Source organism: Coregonus lavaretus (genome assembly GCF_964263955.1).
Source record: "Coregonus lavaretus genome assembly, chromosome: 2".
NCBI classification, from domain to species: Eukaryota; Metazoa; Chordata; class Actinopteri; order Salmoniformes; family Salmonidae; genus Coregonus; species Coregonus lavaretus.
Window position 1 is genome coordinate 69,602,882 of NC_139989.1, and position 21,087 is coordinate 69,623,968.

A 21,087-nucleotide genomic window follows, 5' to 3' on the forward strand; every position below is an offset into this window, starting at 1 on the left:
TCTTGAAAAAGTATGTTAAAGTTTGTTAAATACCGTGATTTACCAAGACATTTAGTAGAAAGTAAACCCCTACCATAGAACACAGCACAAATAACACAGCAGCACATCTAAAAGCTACAGACACTTCTGATGCACCACTTTGTTTAATTGTCTGAAAGGTTATCAATCGACACATTACTGTAGCGCCGTTCTATGCTTGTAAAGGATATAATGTACTCTACTACTGTATTTATTATACTATACTCTACTTCAAATACAAGGTAGGGCACTCTACTCTACTGTACTGTACTCTACTATTATACTATACTCTACTGCAAATACAAGGTAGGGCACTCTACTGTACTATACTCTACTATTATACTATACTCTACTGCAAATACAAGGTAGGGCACTCTACTGTACTATACTCTACTATTATAATGTACTCTACTGCAAATACAAGGTAGGGCACTCTACTGTACTATACTCTACTATTATAATGTACTCTACTGCAAATACAAGGTAGGGCACTCTACTATACTCTACTATTATAATGTACTCTACTGCTCCTGCTCTACTGCAAATACTAGTTAGGACACTCTACTATATATACTATACTGTATATCTACTATACTCTACTACTGTATATCTACTATACTCTACAATACAATACTACTGGATATATATACTCTACTACTGTATATTTACTATAATCTACTATACTCTACTTTATATCTACTATACTCTACTACTGTATATCTACTATACTCTAATGTATATTTACTATACACTACTATGCACTACTACTGTATATATACTATACTCTACTACTGTATATTTACTATACACTACTATGCTCTACTACTGTATATATACTATACTCTACTGTACCTTAATATACTCTACTACTGTATATTTACTATAGTATTGTAATGAATACTCGGACAGAGTGGTAAGATCCAATCGCAGAATAGCGATGCTTTATTAGAGTACAGACAAGGGTATAGCTTAATCGTGGTCGGGCGGGCTGTGGTCAAAACCGGGCAAGGCATAGACAGGCAGAGGTACCAAAGGAGCGGGCTTAGTCGTAGTCGAGGGCACAGGCACAGGATCAGAGCACGGTAATCACTGGGGTAGACAAGCAGAGGATTAAGCAATTCGGGAAGTCAAACAAGGCACAGGTCGGATACACGGTTAATCAAAACAACAAACTCTCTCTCTCTCTCTCGGAACAAAACGCTTAGCAAGTCACAAAGGAACAATACCTCGCACCGACTGAACCTCTGAGCACACCTTATATCCTACCCTAATTACGGACAGGTGTGCTCAGAACTCAGGTGAACCAGATCGAGTCTGATGACTCCCCCTCTCTGTAGATCGGGGAAGTGTCAGACTCTGTCTAGACCCAGCCAACCCCCGATCCCTTACAAGTATACTATACTATACGACTTTATATATACTATACTCTAATACTGTATATCTACTATACTCTAATGTATATTTACTATACACTACTATGCTCTACTACTGTATATCTACTATACTCTACTACTGTATATTTACTATACACTACTATGCTCTACTACTGTATATATACTATACTCTACTGTACCTTAATATACTCTACTACTGTATATTTACTATAGTATTGTAATGAATACTCGGACAGAGTGGTAAGATCCAATCGCAGAATAGCGATGCTTTATTAGAGTACAGACAAGGGTATAGCTTAATCGTGGTCGGGCGGGCTGTGGTCAAAACCGGGCAAGGCATAGACAGGCAGAGGTACCAAAGGAGCGGGCTTAGTCGTAGTCGAGGGCACAGGCACAGGATCAGAGCACGGTAATCACTGGGGTAGACAAGCAGAGGATTAAGCAATTCGGGAAGTCAAACAAGGCACAGGTCGGATACACGGTTAATCAAAACAACAAACTCTCTCTCTCTCTCTCGGAACAAAACGCTTAGTAAGTCACAAAGGAACAATACCTCGCACCGACTGAACCTCTGAGCACACCTTATATCCTACCCTAATTACGGACAGGTGTGCTCAGAACTCAGGTGAACCAGATCGAGTCTGATGACACCCCCTCTCTGTAGATCGGGGAAGTGTCAGACTCTGTCTAGACCCAGCCAACCCCCGATCCCTTACAGTATCCCCCTCCCCAGGGCCGGCTCCTGACGGCCTTCTACCTCTACCGGGTGGTCTTCCTCTGGGTCGGGGTCCGGGATGATCTGGGTGTTCAGCGTGGAAAGTGGCCTTGAGAGCGGGGTCTAGTATGTCCTTAGCAGGAACCCAGGACCGTTCCTCCGGTCCATATCCCTCCCAGTCCACGAGATATTCGATGCCCCCTCGTCTCCGTCTTGACTCCAGTATCTCGTGGACTGTATAGGTGGTGTCCTGTTCATCCTCCAAAGGTGGTGTAGTAGGTTGTTGAGCGATGGGTGGATACATCGGGCTATAATGGACAGGTTTCAACAGGGAGACGTGGAACGTTGGGTTTATCCTGTATTGTCGAGGGAGTAACAGACGGTAGGTGACAGGGTTAATACGTCTCTGTACTTTGAAGGGACCAATGTACCTGGGTTGGAGCTTCTTGCAGCTCCGTCGGAATCGCAGGTCTCGGGTAGACAGCCACACTCGTTGCCCGGTTTGATAAGTGGGAGTAGGTCTCCGGCGTCGGTCGGCATAGGTCTTTTGCTGCTGTGAGGCTTGACTGAGATGTTGATGGGCCGTCTCCCAGACCTGCGCACTCCGACGGAACCACTCGTCCACCGCCGGTACCATCCCGGGTGCGGTATCCCACGGGAACAGGGGTGGTTGATACCCTAGAACACACTGAAAGGGCGTTAGACGTAGGGAGGTGTGAATGAGTGAGTTCTGAGCATACTCTACCCAAGGCAGGAATCGGCTCCACTCTTGCGGCTGCCGTGAACATTGTTGCCGTAGATACTTCCCAATTTCCTGGTTGAGCCGTTCTGTCTGCCCATTGGCCTGGGGATGATATCCGGAGGTGAGGCTCACCGAGATGCCCAAGCGTTCGCAGAAGGCCTTCCAAACCCGGGATACGAACTGGGGTCCCCGGTCGGAAACAATATCCTCTGGAACACCAAACTGCCGGAACACCTGGTTAAATATAGTCTCCGCCATCTGAGTGGCGTTAGGTAAACGGGTCATGGGTACTAACCGACACATCTTTGAGAATCGATCGATGACCACGAGAATTACAGTATGGCCCTCTGATTCTGGTAGGTCGGTAACAAAGTCCATCGCAATGTGCGACCAGGGTCGTTGAGGAGTTGGCAATGGCATCAGCTTACCCTCCGGTAGTGCTCGAGGCGCCTTGGACTGAGCACATACTGGGCAGGATAATACGTAGTCTCGGACGTCATCTGTGAGGGAATCCCACCAGTATTTTCGACTGATGAGTCGGATAGTTCGAGTGATTCCGGGATGACCAGATCCTAGCGACGTGTGGCACCATTCCATCAGTTGAGGTTGAAGCGGAGCTGGTACAAACACCTTCGACACCGGGGTTTCTGGAGGGGCTGGTTCCGCTTGTAGGCTCTCCTGAATCGTGTCATCGATAGCCCACCTCACAGGACCAGCACGGCAACTCATGGGGAGGATAGGTTCTGGTTCAACCGGTCTGTCCGCGCGCTCGAACCGTCGGGAAAGCGCGTCCGCCTTACAATTCTTGGACCCGGGAATATAAGAGACAGTGAATTGAAAACGGTTGAAGAACAAAGACCACCTTGCCTGTCGGGAGTTCAGTCGTTTAGCACTGTGAAGATACTCCAGATTGCGGTGGTCCGTAAGCACTTGGAACGGATGAGCTGCTCCCTCCAGCCAATGTCTCCACTCCTCCAGCGCTAACTTCACCGCCAGTAATTCACGATTTCCCACGTCGTAGTTCTGCTCGGCCGGATTCAGCTTCTTCGAAAAAAAAGCACAGGGTCGTGATTTGGGAGGCTCACCTTGGCGCTGGGATAGCACGGCTCCAACTCCAACCTCCGAGGCGTCCACCTCCACGATGAACGGCAAGGTAGGATCCGGCTGACATAAAATGGGGACAGTGGTGAATCGTTGTTTCAATGTCTCAAAAGCCCGCACTGCCCCCTCTGTCCATTTCAGACCACGCCCCTTGTGGCTGGTCATCGCCGACAGGGGAGCAGCGGTGGTGCTGAAATTACGCACGAACCGTCTATAGTAATTGGCAAACCCCAAGAATCTCTGAAGCTCTTTCACCGTCTGGGGTTGAGGCCAGTCTCGTACAGCTTGTACCTTGGATTCATCCAGTCTTACCCCGTCGGGAGTGAGTATGGCCCCAAGGAAGGAAATCGTCGTGACATGGAACTCACTCTTCTCGGCCTTCACGAACAGAGAGTGTTGGCGGAGTCGGTCCAGAACCTGTCGTACATGGGACACATGTTCACTCAGAGAGTTAGAGTAAATTAGGATGTCATCAATGTACACTATGACGAAACGATCAATCAAGTCCCTAAAAATGTCATTCATGAACGCCTGGAACACCGAGGGCGCGTTAGTAAGTCCATAGGGCATGACACAATATTCATAATGTCCTCGATGGGTGATGAAGGCGGTCTTCCATTCATCCCCCTCTCTAATGCGCACCAGATTGTACGCACTCCTGAGGTCCAGTTTACTGTAGATGGAGGCCTGCCCCACCTGCTCGAGGGCTGCTGGAATCAAAGGAAGGGGGTAACGATTTTTAATGGTGATATCGTTCAAACCTCGATAGTCTATACAAGGACGCAGTCCGCCATCCTTTTTCTTAACAAAGAAAAAACTGGATGCCGCTGGAGACGTAGATGGGCGAATGGCCCCTTGCTGAAGTGCCTCGTCAATATACTTGCTCATTGATTCCCGTTCCGGCTGTGACAAAGGGTAGATTCGTCCGCGAGGAGGTGTAGCCCCGGATAGCAGATCAATTGCACAATCCCAGGCCCGATGCGGTGGTAACACGGTAGCCCTCTCCTCCGCTCTGTCGATTGCATAGGACCAGTGATCGAGGGCTCCCGGACTGTGGATGCCTTGTGTTGCACTATAAGATTATCAATAGCGATGGCTATTTTGATAAACTCATGTAGCGCAGTGATATCTCCTCGACAAGCCAACTCAGTCTGTACGTCTTTGCGCAGCCCTCTTCGGAAAACTGTGAGCAAAGCAGTCTCGCTCCATCCGCTACCGGCTGCTATAGTACGGAACTCTAAAGCGTAGTCGGCTACTGTGCGACGGCCCTGCTGAAGTTCGCACAGTTGGTCTCCCACACTACGCCCAGATACTGGGTGGTCGAACACCTCTTGAAACAGTCTCTTGAACTGAACTTCCGCATTCAGCTCGGGGACCTCAGCTGCCCAAAGCGCAGTAGCCCAATCCAGTGCTCTTCCCGTTAGCAGAGAAATCATGAAATCCACCCTGCTACGGTCATCGGAAAACAGTACGATTATATGACAGATACAGGGACATCTGGAGTAGAAACCCCTGACATTTGCCAGGTTCCCCGTCGTACCTTGTAGGTAGAGAAATCGGAGGTGCATGACGAGGACTGACCGTGCTCGGTGTGGTGCCTTCAGCCGCACCAGCGTGGAGTAGCTGTAGGAGTTCATCCATCCGTTTCTCCTGTATCTCCCATCGCCTCTGTAATTCCGCTGGATCCATGGTAATGGCGAGGTATTCTGTAATGAATACTCGGACAGAGTGGTAAGATCCAATCGCAGAATAGCGATGCTTTATTAGAGTACAGACAAGGGTATAGCTTAATCGTGGTCGGGCGGGCTGTGGTCAAAACCGGGCAAGGCATAGACAGGCAGAGGTACCAAAGGAGCGGGCTTAGTCGTAGTCGAGGGCACAGGCACAGGATCAGAGCACGGTAATCACTGGGGTAGACAAGCAGAGGATTAAGCAATTCGGGAAGTCAAACAAGGCACAGGTCGGATACACGGTTAATCAAAACAACAAACTCTCTCTCTCTCTCTCTCGGAACAAAACGCTTAGCAAGTCACAAAGGAACAATACCTCGCACCGACTGAACCTCTGAGCACACCTTATATCCTACCCTAATTACGGACAGGTGTGCTCAGAACTCAGGTGAACCAGATCGAGTCTGATGACTCCCCCTCTCTGTAGATCGGGGAAGTGTCAGACTCTGTCTAGACCCAGCCAACCCCCGATCCCTTACAAGTATACTATACTATACGACTTTATATATACTATACTCTAATACTGTATATCTACTATACTCTAATGTATATTTACTATACACTACTATGCTCTACTACTGTATATCTACTATACTCTACTAGTGTATATTTACTATACACTACTATGCTCTACTACTGTATATTTACTATAATCTACTATACTATACGACTTTATATATACTATACTCTAGTACTGTATATCTACTATACTCTAATGTATATTTACTATACACTACTATGCTATACTACTGTATGTCTACTATACTCTACTGTGCCTTAGTATACTATACTACTGTATATATACTATACTATACTACTGCATATATACTATACTCTACTGTACCTTAGTATACTCTACTGCTGCTGATATAAACCTCAAATACGAGGTAGGTTTTCACACCACCTCCACACACACGTGAAATATAAACCATTGTTTCCATAAAAAATGCAGCCCTGTTGTAAAGAAATCTTGTCAGAGGTGTTCCATGCTGTGTGCTACATTTAGTAAGCATTTAGAAGATCAACCTTGCCAGCATGTGGTCTGTGTTTTAATGAAGACTGACCGTGCTGCTGTCCTGCTGTTCTGGAGACCAAAGACTTGTTTTGCGTCCCAAATGGCACCCTGTTCCCTTTATAGTGCACTGATTTAGACGAGAGCCCCTATATAGGGATGATATTTCCTATAGGCCCTGGTAAAAAGTAGTGCACTTTAAAGGGAATAGGGTGCCATTTGGGACGCAGACAGACTCATTAAAATGGTGTTAATGTCTCTGCTGGACTCTCTCTCTCTCAGTATTTTGACCTGGCTGCTGATGTGATGGCAGAGAATGCACACCTCACCTACAAGTTCCTCACCCCGGTAAGTAACACAGGTCCCTTGCCTTTCATTGTCCTTTCTTTTCATGCTACATCCCTACAGTCAGTAACTAGGGATAGTTAGATATTACTCTGACCCTGAAGTCAAGTCCATGAGGGATTGTAAGGCCTGTATATTTCTCCTGTCCTGTTCCTGTCACACATCCCCAATTCATTTTCTGGTCCAGTTTCTCCTGCTATGTTATGAAACACTTTACCTATGTCCTCTCTGTGTTCCAGTATCTGTATGAGTTTCTGGACGCCATGTTGACCTGCCAGACAGCTCCAGAGGAGGTAACAACAAAACACTACTAATACACACCATTTACACCCTGTACTCCCTACTGCCTACTAGTACTAATCACCCTGTACTCCCTACTGCCTACTAGTACTAATAACCCTATACTACCTACTCCCTACTAGTACTAATCACCCTACACTACCTACTCCCTACTAGTACTAATCACCCTATACTGCCTACTAGTACTAATCACCCTATACTACCTACTCCCTACTAGTACTAATCACCCTATACTACCTACTCCCTACTAGTACTAATCACCCTATACTACCTACTCCCTACTAGTACTAATCACCCTATACTGCCTACTAGTACTAATCACCCTATACTACCTACTGCCTAGTACTAATCACCCTATACTACCTACTCCCTACTAGTACTAATCACCCTGTACTACCTACTCCCTACTAGTACTAATCACCTTATACTACCTACTCCCTAGTACTAATCACCCTATACTACCTACTCCCTACTAGTACTAATCACCTTATACTACCTACTCCCTAGTACTAATCACCATATACTACCTACTCCCTACTAGTACTAATCACCCTATACTACCTACTCCCTACTAGTACTAATCACCCTATACTACCTACTGCCTACTAGTACTAATCACCCTATACTGCCTACTAGTACTAATCACCCTATACTACCTACTCCCTAGTACTAATAACCCTATACTACCTACTCCCTAGTACTAATCACCCTATACTACCTACTCCCTACTAGTACTAATCACCCTATACTACCTACTCCCTAGTACTAATCACCCTATACTACCTACTCCCTACTAGTACTAATCACCCTATACTACCTACTCCCTACTAGAACTAATCACCTCCCGAGTGGCGCAGTGGTCTAAGGCATTGCATCGCAGTGCTAACTGTGCCACTAGAGATCCTGGTTCGAATCCAGGCTCTGTCGTAGCCGGCCGCGACCGGGAGACCCATGGGGCGGTGCACAATTGGCCAAGTGTCGTCCAGGGTAAGGGAGGGAATGGCCGGCAGGGATGTAGAGCATGGTGTTTGCAACACCAGGGTTGTGGGTTTGATTCCCACGGGGGGCCAGTATGAAAAATTAAAAAATCATGTATGCACTCACTAACTGGAAGTCGCTCTGGATAAGAGCGTCTGCTAAATGACTAAAAATGTAAAAGATTTAAAGAAATACTGCCTAGTACTAATCAACCTATACTACCTACTCCCTACTAGTACTAATCACCCTATACTACCTACTGCCTAGAACTAATCACCCTATACTACTTACTCCCTAGTACTAATCACCCTATACTACCTACTCCCTACTAGTACTAATCACCTTATACTACCTACTCCCTAGTACTAATCACCCTATACTACCTACTCCCTAGTACTAATCACCCTATACTACCTAATGCCTACTAGTACTAATCACCCTATAATGCCTACTAGTACTAATCACCCTATACTACCTACCGCCTACTAGTACTAATCACCCTATACTACCTACTCCCTAATAGTACAAATCACCCTATATTACCTACTCCCTACTAGTACTAATCACCCTATATTACCTGCTGCGTACTAGTACTAATCACCCTATACTACCTACTCCCTACTAGTACTAATCACCCTATACTACTTACTCCCTAGTACTAATCACCCTATACTACCTACTCCCTACTAGTACTAATCACCTTATACTACCTACTCCCTAGTACTAATCACCCTATACTACCTACTCCCTAGTACTAATCACCCTATACTACCTAATGCCTACTAGTACTAATCACCCTATAATGCCTACTAGTACTAATCACCCTATACTACCTACCGCCTACTAGTACTAATCACCCTATACTACCTACTCCCTAATAGTACAAATCACCCTATATTACCTACTCCCTACTAGTACTAATCACCCTATATTACCTGCTGCGTACTAGTACTAATCACCCTATACTACCTACTCCCTACTAGTACTAATCACCCTATACTACCTACTCCCTACTAGTACTAATCACCCTATATTACCTGCTGCGTACTAGTACTAATCACCCTATACTGCCTACTAGTACTAATCACCCTATACTACCTACTCCCTACTAGTACTAATCACCCTATATTACCTACTCCCTAGTACTAATCACCCCATACTACCTACTGCCTAGTACTAATCACCCTATACTACCTACTCCCTAGTACTAATCACCCTATACTACCTACTACCTACTAGTACTAATCCCCCTTTACTACCTACTCCCTAATAGTACAAATCACCCTATATTACCTACTCCCTACTACTACTAATCACCCTATATTACCTACTGCCTACTAGTACCAATCACCCTATACTACCTACTCCTTACTAGTACTAATCACCCTATACTACCTACTGCCTACTAGTACTAATCACCCTATACTACCTACTCCCTACTAGTACTAATCACCCTATACTACCAACTCCCTAGTACTAATCACCCTATACCACCTACTGCCTAGTATTAATCACCCTATACTACCTACTCCCTACTAGTACTAATCACCCTATACTACCTCCTCCCTACTAGTACTAATCACCCTATATTACCTACTGCCTACTAGTACTAATCACCCTATACTACCTACTCCCTACTAGTAATAATCACCCTATACTACCTACTCCCTACTAGTACTAATCACCCTATACTACCTCCTCCCTACTAGTACTAATCACCCTATATTACCTACTGCCTACTAGTACTAATCACCATATACTACCTACTCCCTACTAGTAATAATCACCCTATACTACCTACTCCCTACTAGTACTAATCACCCTATAATACCTACTCCCTACTAGTACTAATCACCCTATATTACCTACTCCCTAGTACTAATCATCCTGTACTACCTACTCCCTACTAGTACTAATCACCTTATACTACCTACTCCCTAGTACTAATCACCCTATACTACCTACTGCCTACTAGTACTAATCACCCTATACTACCTACTCCCTACTATTACTAATCACCCTATACTACCTACTGCCTAGTACTAATCATCCTGTACTACCTACTCCCTACTATTACTAATAACCCTTTACTACCTACTCCCTACTAGTGCTAATCACCCTATACTACCTACTCCCTACTAGTACTAATCTCCCTATACTACCTACTCCCTACTAGTACTAATCACCCTATACTACCTACTCCCTAATAGTACTTATCACCCTATACTCCCTACTAGTACTAATCACCCTATACTACCTACTCCCTAATAGTACAAATCACCCTATATTACCTACTCCCTACTACTACTAATCACCCTATATTACCTACTGCCTAGTACAAATCACCCTATACTACCAACTCCCTACTAGTACTAATCACCCTCTACAACCTACTCCCTACTAGTACTAATCACCCTATACTACCTACTGCCTACTAGTACTAATCACCCTATACTACCTTCCTTCTACTATTACTAATCACCCTGTACTACCTACTCCCTACTAGTACTATTCACCCTATACTACCTACTCCCTACTAGTACTATTCAACCTATACTACCTACTCCCTAGTACTAATCACCCTGTACTACCTACTCCCTACTAGTACTAATCACCCTATTCTACTTACTCCCTACTAATACTAATCACCCTATACTACCTACTCCCTAGTACTCATCACCCTATACCACCTACTGCCTAGTATTAATCACCCTATACTACCTACTCCCTAGAACTAATTACCCTACACTACCTAATCCCTACTAGTACTATTCACCCTATACTACCTACTCCCTACTAGTACTATTCACCCTATACTACCTACTCCCTACTAGTACTAATCACCCTATACTACCTACTCCCTACTAGTACTAATCACCCTATACTACCTACTCCCTACTAGAACTAATCACCTCCCGAGTGGCGCAGTGGTCTAAGGCATTGCATCGCAGTGCTAACTGTGCCACTAGATATCCTGGTTCGAATCCAGTCTCTGTCGTAGCCGGCCGCGACCCGGAGACCCATGAGGCGGTGCACAATTGGCCAAGTGTCGTCCAGGGTAAGGGAGGGAATGGCCGGCAGGGATGTAGAGCATGGTGTTTGCAACACCATGGTTGTGGGTTTGATTCCCACAGGGGGCCAGTATGAAAAATACAAAAACCATGTATGCACTCACTAACTGGAAGTCGCTCTGGATAAGAGTGTCTGCTAAAAAATGTAAAGAAATACTGCCTAGTACTAATCAACCTATACTACCTACTCCCTACTAGTACTAATCACCCTATACTACCTACTGCCTAGAACTAATCACCCTATACTACTTACTCCCTAGTACTAATCACCCTATACTACCTACTCCCTACTAGTACTAATCACCTTATACTACCTACTCCCTAGTACTAATCACCCTATACTACCTACTCCCTAGGACTAATCACCCTATACTACCTACTCCCTACTAGTACTAATCACCCTATACTACCTACTGCCTACTAGTACTAATCACCCTATACTACCTACTGCCTACTAGTACTAATCACCCTATACTACCTACTCCCTAATAATACAAATCACCCTATATTACCTACTCCCTACTAGTACTAATCACCCTATATTACCTGCTGCGTACTAGTACTAATCACCCTATACTACCTACTGCCTACTAGTACTAATCACCTTATACTACCTACTCCCTACTAGTACTAATCACCCTATACTACCAACTCCCTAGTACTAATCACCCTATACCACCTACTGCCTAGTATTAATCACCCTATACTACCTACTCCCTAGAACTAATCACCCTATACTACTTACTCCCTAGTACTAATCACCCTATACTACCTACTCCCTACTAGTACTAATCACCCTATACTACCTACTCCCTACTAGAACTAATCACCTCCCGAGTGGCGCAGTGGTCTAAGGCATTGCATCGCAGTGCTAACTGTGCCACTAGAGATCCTGGTTCGAATCCAGGCTCTGTCGTAGCCGGCCGCGACCGGGAGACCCATGGGGCGGTGCACAATTGGCCAAGTGTCGTCCAGGGTAAGGGAGGGAATGGCCGGCAGGGATGTAGAGCATGGTGTTTGCAACACCAGGGTTGTGGGTTTGATTCCCACGGGGGGCCAGTATGAAAAATTAAAAAATCATGTATGCACTCACTAACTGGAAGTCGCTCTGGATAAGAGCGTCTGCTAAATGACTAAAAATGTAAAAGATTTAAAGAAATACTGCCTAGTACTAATCAACCTATACTACCTACTCCCTACTAGTACTAATCACCCTATACTACCTACTGCCTAGAACTAATCACCCTATACTACTTACTCCCTAGTACTAATCACCCTATACTACCTACTCCCTACTAGTACTAATCACCTTATACTACCTACTCCCTAGTACTAATCACCCTATACTACCTACTCCCTAGTACTAATCACCCTATACTACCTAATGCCTACTAGTACTAATCACCCTATAATGCCTACTAGTACTAATCACCCTATACTACCTACCGCCTACTAGTACTAATCACCCTATACTACCTACTCCCTAATAGTACAAATCACCCTATATTACCTACTCCCTACTAGTACTAATCACCCTATATTACCTGCTGCGTACTAGTACTAATCACCCTATACTACCTACTCCCTACTAGTACTAATCACCCTATACTACTTACTCCCTAGTACTAATCACCCTATACTACCTACTCCCTACTAGTACTAATCACCTTATACTACCTACTCCCTAGTACTAATCACCCTATACTACCTACTCCCTAGTACTAATCACCCTATACTACCTAATGCCTACTAGTACTAATCACCCTATAATGCCTACTAGTACTAATCACCCTATACTACCTACCGCCTACTAGTACTAATCACCCTATACTACCTACTCCCTAATAGTACAAATCACCCTATATTACCTACTCCCTACTAGTACTAATCACCCTATATTACCTGCTGCGTACTAGCACTAATCACCCTATACTACCTACTCCCTACTAGTACTAATCACCCTATACTACCTACTGCCTACTAGTACTAATCACCCTATACTACCTACTCCCTACTAGTACTAATCACCCAATACTGCCTACTAGTACTAATCACCCTATACTGCCTACCGCCTACTAGTACTAATCACCCTATACTACCTACTCCCTAATAGTACAAATCACCCTATATTACCTACTCCCTACTAGTACTAATCACCCTATATTACCTGCTGCGTACTAGTACTAATCACCCTATACTACCTACTCCCTACTAGTACTAATCACCCTATACTACCTACTGCCTACTAGTACTAATCACCCTATACTACCTACTCCCTACTAGTACTAATCACCCTATACTGCCTACTAGTACTAATCACCCTATACTACCTACTCCCTACTAGTACTAATCACCCTATATTACCTACTCCCTAGTACTAATCACCCCATACTACCTACTGCCTAGTACTAATCACCCTATACTACCTACTCCCTAGTACTAATCACCCTATACTACCTACTACCTACTAGTACTAATCCCCCTTTACTACCTACTCCCTAATAGTACAAATCACCCTATATTACCTACTCCCTACTACTACTAATCACCCTATATTACCTACTGCCTACTAGTACCAATCACCCTATACTACCTACTCCTTACTAGTACTAATCACCCTATACTACCTACTGCCTACTAGTACTAATCACCCTATACTACCTACTCCCTACTAGTACTAATCACCCTATACTACCAACTCCCTAGTACTAATCACCCTATACCACCTACTGCCTAGTATTAATCACCCTATACTACCTACTCCCTACTAGTACTAATCACCCTATACTACCTCCTCCCTACTAGTACTAATCACCCTATATTACCTACTGCCTACTAGTACTAATCACCCTATACTACCTACTCCCTACTAGTAATAATCACCCTATACTACCTACTCCCTACTAGTACTAATCACCCTATACTACCTCCTCCCTACTAGTACTAATCACCCTATATTACCTACTGCCTACTAGTACTAATCACCCTATACTACCTACTCCCTACTAGTACTAATCACCCTATACTACCTACTCCCTACTAGTACTAATCACCCTATACTACCTACTCCCTACTAGAACTAATCACCTCCCGAGTGGCGCAGTGGTCTAAGGCATTGCATCGCAGTGCTAACTGTGCCACTAGATATCCTGGTTCGAATCCAGTCTCTGTCGTAGCCGGCCGCGACCCGGAGACCCATGAGGCGGTGCACAATTGGCCAAGTGTCGTCCAGGGTAAGGGAGGGAATGGCCGGCAGGGATGTAGAGCATGGTGTTTGCAACACCATGGTTGTGGGTTTGATTCCCACAGGGGGCCAGTATGAAAAATACAAAAACCATGTATGCACTCACTAACTGGAAGTCGCTCTGGATAAGAGTGTCTGCTAAAAAATGTAAAGAAATACTGCCTAGTACTAATCAACCTATACTACCTACTCCCTACTAGTACTAATCACCCTATACTACCTACTGCCTAGAACTAATCACCCTATACTACTTACTCCCTAGTACTAATCACCCTATACTACCTACTCCCTACTAGTACTAATCACCTTATACTACCTACTCCCTAGTACTAATCACCCTATACTACCTACTCCCTAGGACTAATCACCCTATACTACCTACTCCCTACTAGTACTAATCACCCTATACTACCTACTGCCTACTAGTACTAATCACCCTATACTACCTACTGCCTACTAGTACTAATCACCCTATACTACCTACTCCCTAATAATACAAATCACCCTATATTACCTACTCCCTACTAGTACTAATCACCCTATATTACCTGCTGCGTACTAGTACTAATCACCCTATACTACCTACTGCCTACTAGTACTAATCACCTTATACTACCTACTCCCTACTAGTACTAATCACCCTATACTACCAACTCCCTAGTACTAATCACCCTATACCACCTACTGCCTAGTATTAATCACCCTATACTACCTACTCCCTAGAACTAATCACCCTATACTACTTACTCCCTAGTACTAATCACCCTATACTACCTACTCCCTACTAGTACTAATCACCCTATACTACCTACTCCCTACTAGAACTAATCACCTCCCGAGTGGCGCAGTGGTCTAAGGCATTGCATCGCAGTGCTAACTGTGCCACTAGAGATCCTGGTTCGAATCCAGGCTCTGTCGTAGCCGGCCGCGACCGGGAGACCCATGGGGCGGTGCACAATTGGCCAAGTGTCGTCCAGGGTAAGGGAGGGAATGGCCGGCAGGGATGTAGAGCATGGTGTTTGCAACACCAGGGTTGTGGGTTTGATTCCCACGGGGGGCCAGTATGAAAAATTAAAAAATCATGTATGCACTCACTAACTGGAAGTCGCTCTGGATAAGAGCGTCTGCTAAATGACTAAAAATGTAAAAGATTTAAAGAAATACTGCCTAGTACTAATCAACCTATACTACCTACTCCCTACTAGTACTAATCACCCTATACTACCTACTGCCTAGAACTAATCACCCTATACTACTTACTCCCTAGTACTAATCACCCTATACTACCTACTCCCTACTAGTACTAATCACCTTATACTACCTACTCCCTAGTACTAATCACCCTATACTACCTACTCCCTAGTACTAATCACCCTATACTACCTAATGCCTACTAGTACTAATCACCCTATAATGCCTACTAGTACTAATCACCCTATACTACCTACCGCCTACTAGTACTAATCACCCTATACTACCTACTCCCTAATAGTACAAATCACCCTATATTACCTACTCCCTACTAGTACTAATCACCCTATATTACCTGCTGCGTACTAGTACTAATCACCCTATACTACCTACTCCCTACTAGTACTAATCACCCTATACTACTTACTCCCTAGTACTAATCACCCTATACTACCTACTCCCTACTAGTACTAATCACCTTATACTACCTACTCCCTAGTACTAATCACCCTATACTACCTACTCCCTAGTACTAATCACCCTATACTACCTAATGCCTACTAGTACTAATCACCCTATAATGCCTACTAGTACTAATCACCCTATACTACCTACCGCCTACTAGTACTAATCACCCTATACTACCTACTCCCTAATAGTACAAATCACCCTATATTACCTACTCCCTACTAGTACTAATCACCCTATATTACCTGCTGCGTACTAGCACTAATCACCCTATACTACCTACTCCCTACTAGTACTAATCACCCTATACTACCTACTGCCTACTAGTACTAATCACCCTATACTACCTACTCCCTACTAGTACTAATCACCCAATACTGCCTACTAGTACTAATCACCCTATACTGCCTACCGCCTACTAGTACTAATCACCCTATACTACCTACTCCCTAATAGTACAAATCACCCTATATTACCTACTCCCTACTAGTACTAATCACCCTATATTACCTGCTGCGTACTAGTACTAATCACCCTATACTACCTACTCCCTACTAGTACTAATCACCCTATACTACCTACTGCCTACTAGTACTAATCACCCTATACTACCTACTCCCTACTAGTACTAATCACCCTATACTGCCTACTAGTACTAATCACCCTATACTACCTACTCCCTACTAGTACTAATCACCCTATATTACCTACTCCCTAGTACTAATCACCCCATACTACCTACTGCCTAGTACTAATCACCCTATACTACCTACTCCCTAGTACTAATCACCCTATACTACCTACTACCTACTAGTACTAATCCCCCTTTACTACCTACTCCCTAATAGTACAAATCACCCTATATTACCTACTCCCTACTACTACTAATCACCCTATATTACCTACTGCCTACTAGTACCAATCACCCTATACTACCTACTCCTTACTAGTACTAATCACCCTATACTACCTACTGCCTACTAGTACTAATCACCCTATACTACCTACTCCCTACTAGTACTAATCACCCTATACTACCAACTCCCTAGTACTAATCACCCTATACCACCTACTGCCTAGTATTAATCACCCTATACTACCTACTCCCTACTAGTACTAATCACCCTATACTACCTCCTCCCTACTAGTACTAATCACCCTATATTACCTACTGCCTACTAGTACTAATCACCCTATACTACCTACTCCCTACTAGTAATAATCACCCTATACTACCTACTCCCTACTAGTACTAATCACCCTATACTACCTCCTCCCTACTAGTACTAATCACCCTATATTACCTACTGCCTACTAGTACTAATCACCCTATACTACCTACTCCCTACTAGTAATAATCACCCTATACTACCTACTCCCTACTAGTACTAATCACCCTATAATACCTACTCCCTACTAGTACTAATCACCCTATATTACCTACTCCCTAGTACTAATCATCCTGTACTACCTACTCCCTACTAGTACTAATCACCTTATACTACCTACTCCCTAGTACTAATCACCCTATACTACCTACTGCCTACTAGTACTAATCACCCTATACTACCTACTCCCTACTATTACTAATCACCCTATACTACCTACTGCCTAGTACTAATCATCCTGTACTACCTACTCCCTACTAGTACTAATAACCCTTTACTACCTACTCCCTACTAGTGCTAATCACCCTATACTACCTACTCCCTACTAGTACTAATCTCCCTATACTACCTACTCCCTACTAGTACTAATCACCCTATACTACCTACTCCCTAATAGTACTTATCACCCTATACTCCCTACTAGTACTAATCACCCTATACTACCTACTCCCTAATAGTACAAATCACCCTATATTACCTACTCCCTACTACTACTAATCACCCTATATTACCTACTGCCTAGTACAAATCACCCTATACTACCAACTCCCTACTAGTACTAATCACCCTCTACAACCTACTCCCTACTAGTACTAATCACCCTATACTACCTACTGCCTACTAGTACTAATCACCCTATACTACCTTCCTTCTACTATTACTAATCACCCTGTACTACCTACTCCCTACTAGTACTATTCACCCTATACTACCTACTCCCTACTAGTACTATTCAACCTATACTACCTACTCCCTAGTACTAATCACCCTGTACTACCTACTCCCTACTAGTACTAATCACCCTATACTACCTACTCCCTACTAGTACTAATCACCCTATACTACCTACTCCCTAGTACTCATCACCCTATACCACCTACTGCCTAGTATTTATCACCCTATACTACCTACTCCCTAGAACTAATTACCCTATACTACCTAATCCCTACTAGTACTATTCACCCTATACTACCTACTCCCTACTAGTACTATTCACCCTATACTACCTACTCCCTACTAGTACTAATCACCCTATACTACCTACTCCCTACTAGTACTAATCACCCTATACTACCTACTCCCTACTAGAACTAATCACCTCCCGAGTGGCGCAGTGGTCTAAGGCATTGCATCGCAGTGCTAACTGTGCCACTAGATATCCTGGTTCGAATCCAGTCTCTGTCGTAGCCGGCCGCGACCGGGAGACCCATGGGGCGGTGCACAATTGGCCAAGTGTCGTCCAGGGTAAGGGAGGGAATGGCCGGCAGGGATGTAGAGCATGGTGTTTGCAACACCAGGGTTGTGGGTTTGATTCCCACGGGGGGCCAGTATGAAAAATTAAAAAATCATGTATGCACTCACTAACTGGAAGTCGCTCTGGATAAGAGCGTCTGCTAAATGACTAAAAATGTAAAAGATTTAAAGAAATACTGCCTAGTACTAATCAACCTATACTACCTACTCCCTACTAGTACTAATCACCCTATACTACCTACTGCCTAGAACTAATCACCCTATACTACTTACTCCCTAGTACTAATCACCCTATACTACCTACTCCCTACTAGTACTAATCACCTTATACTACCTACTCCCTAGTACTAATCACCCTATACTACCTACTCCCTAGTACTAATCACCCTATACTACCTAATGCCTACTAGTACTAATCACCCTATAATGCCTACTAGTACTAATCACCCTATACTACCTACCGCCTACTAGTACTAATCACCCTATACTACCTACTCCCTAATAGTACAAATCACCCTATATTACCTACTCCCTACTAGTACTAATCACCCTATATTACCTGCTGCGTACTAGTACTAATCACCCTATACTACCTACTCCCTACTAGTACTAATCACCCTATACTACTTACTCCCTAGTACTAATCACCCTATACTACCTACTCCCTACTAGTACTAATCACCTTATACTACCTACTCCCTAGTACTAATCACCCTATACTACCTACTCCCTAGTACTAATCACCCTATACTACCTAATGCCTACTAGTACTAATCACCCTATAATGCCTACTAGTACTAATCACCCTATACTACCTACCGCCTACTAGTACTAATCACCCTATACTACCTACTCCCTAATAGTACAAATCACCCTATATTACCTACTCCCTACTAGTACTAATCACCCTATATTACCTGCTGCGTACTAGTACTAATCACCCTATACTACCTACTCCCTACTAGTACTAATCACCCTATACTACCTACTGCCTACTAGTACTAATCACCCTATACTACCTACTCCCTACTAGTACTAATCACCCAATACTGCCTACTAGTACTAATCACCCTATACTGCCTACCGCCTACTAGTACTAATCACCCTATACTACCTACTCCCTAATAGTACAAATCACCCTATATTACCTACTCCCTACTAGTACTAATCACCCTATATTACCTGCTGCGTACTAGTACTAATCACCCTATACTACCTACTCCCTACTAGTACTAATCACCCTATACTACCTACTGCCTACTAGTACTAATCACCCTATACTACCTACTCCCTACTAGTACTAATCACCCTATACTGCCTACTAGTACTAATCACCCTATACTACCTACTCCCTACTAGTACTAATCACCCTATATTACCTACTCCCTAGTACTAATCACCCCATACTACCTACTGCCTAGTACTAATCACCCTATACTACCTACTCCCTAGTACTAATCACCCTATACTACCTACTACCTACTAGTACTAATCCCCCTTTACTACCTACTCCCTAATAGTACAAATCACCCTATATTACCTACTCCCTACTACTACTAATCACCCTATATTACCTACTGCCTACTAGTACCAATCACCCTATACTACCTACTCCTTACTAGTACTAATCACCCTATACTACCTACTGCCTACTAGTACTAATCACCCTATACTACCTACTCCCTACTAGTACTAATCACCCTATACTACCAACTCCCTAGTACTAATCACCCTATACCACCTACTGCCTAGTATTAATCACCCTATACTACCTACTCCCTACTAGTACTAATCACCCTATACTACCTCCTCCCTACTAGTACTAATCACCCTATATTACCTACTGCCTACTAGTACTAATCACCCTATACTACCTACTCCCTACTAGTAATAATCACCCTATACTACCTACTCCCTACTAGTACTAATCACCCTATACTACCTCCTCCCTACTAGTAATAATCACCCTATACTACCTACTCCCTACTAGTACTAATCACCCTATAATACCTACTCCCTACTAGTACTAATCACCCTATATTACCTACTCCCTAGTACTAATCATCCTGTACTACCTACTCCCTACTAGTACTAATCACCTTATACTACCTACTCCCTAGTACTAATCACCCTATA

At 43.8% G+C, this 21,087-nt stretch overlaps 1 protein-coding gene across 1 annotated transcript in view; it reads left to right on the forward strand.

Moving 5' to 3' along the window:
• LOC311148363 (intraflagellar transport protein 70A) overlaps positions 1-21,087 on the forward strand; it is a 63,712-nt gene that overhangs the window by 16,004 nt on the left and 26,621 nt on the right. Inside the window, exons 10-11 of the mRNA XM_084185312.1 lie at positions 6,995-7,060; positions 7,297-7,350. Coding sequence (XP_084041438.1) covers positions 6,995-7,060; positions 7,297-7,350 — 120 coding nt within the window. The remainder of the gene's footprint in view (positions 1-6,994; positions 7,061-7,296; positions 7,351-21,087) is intronic.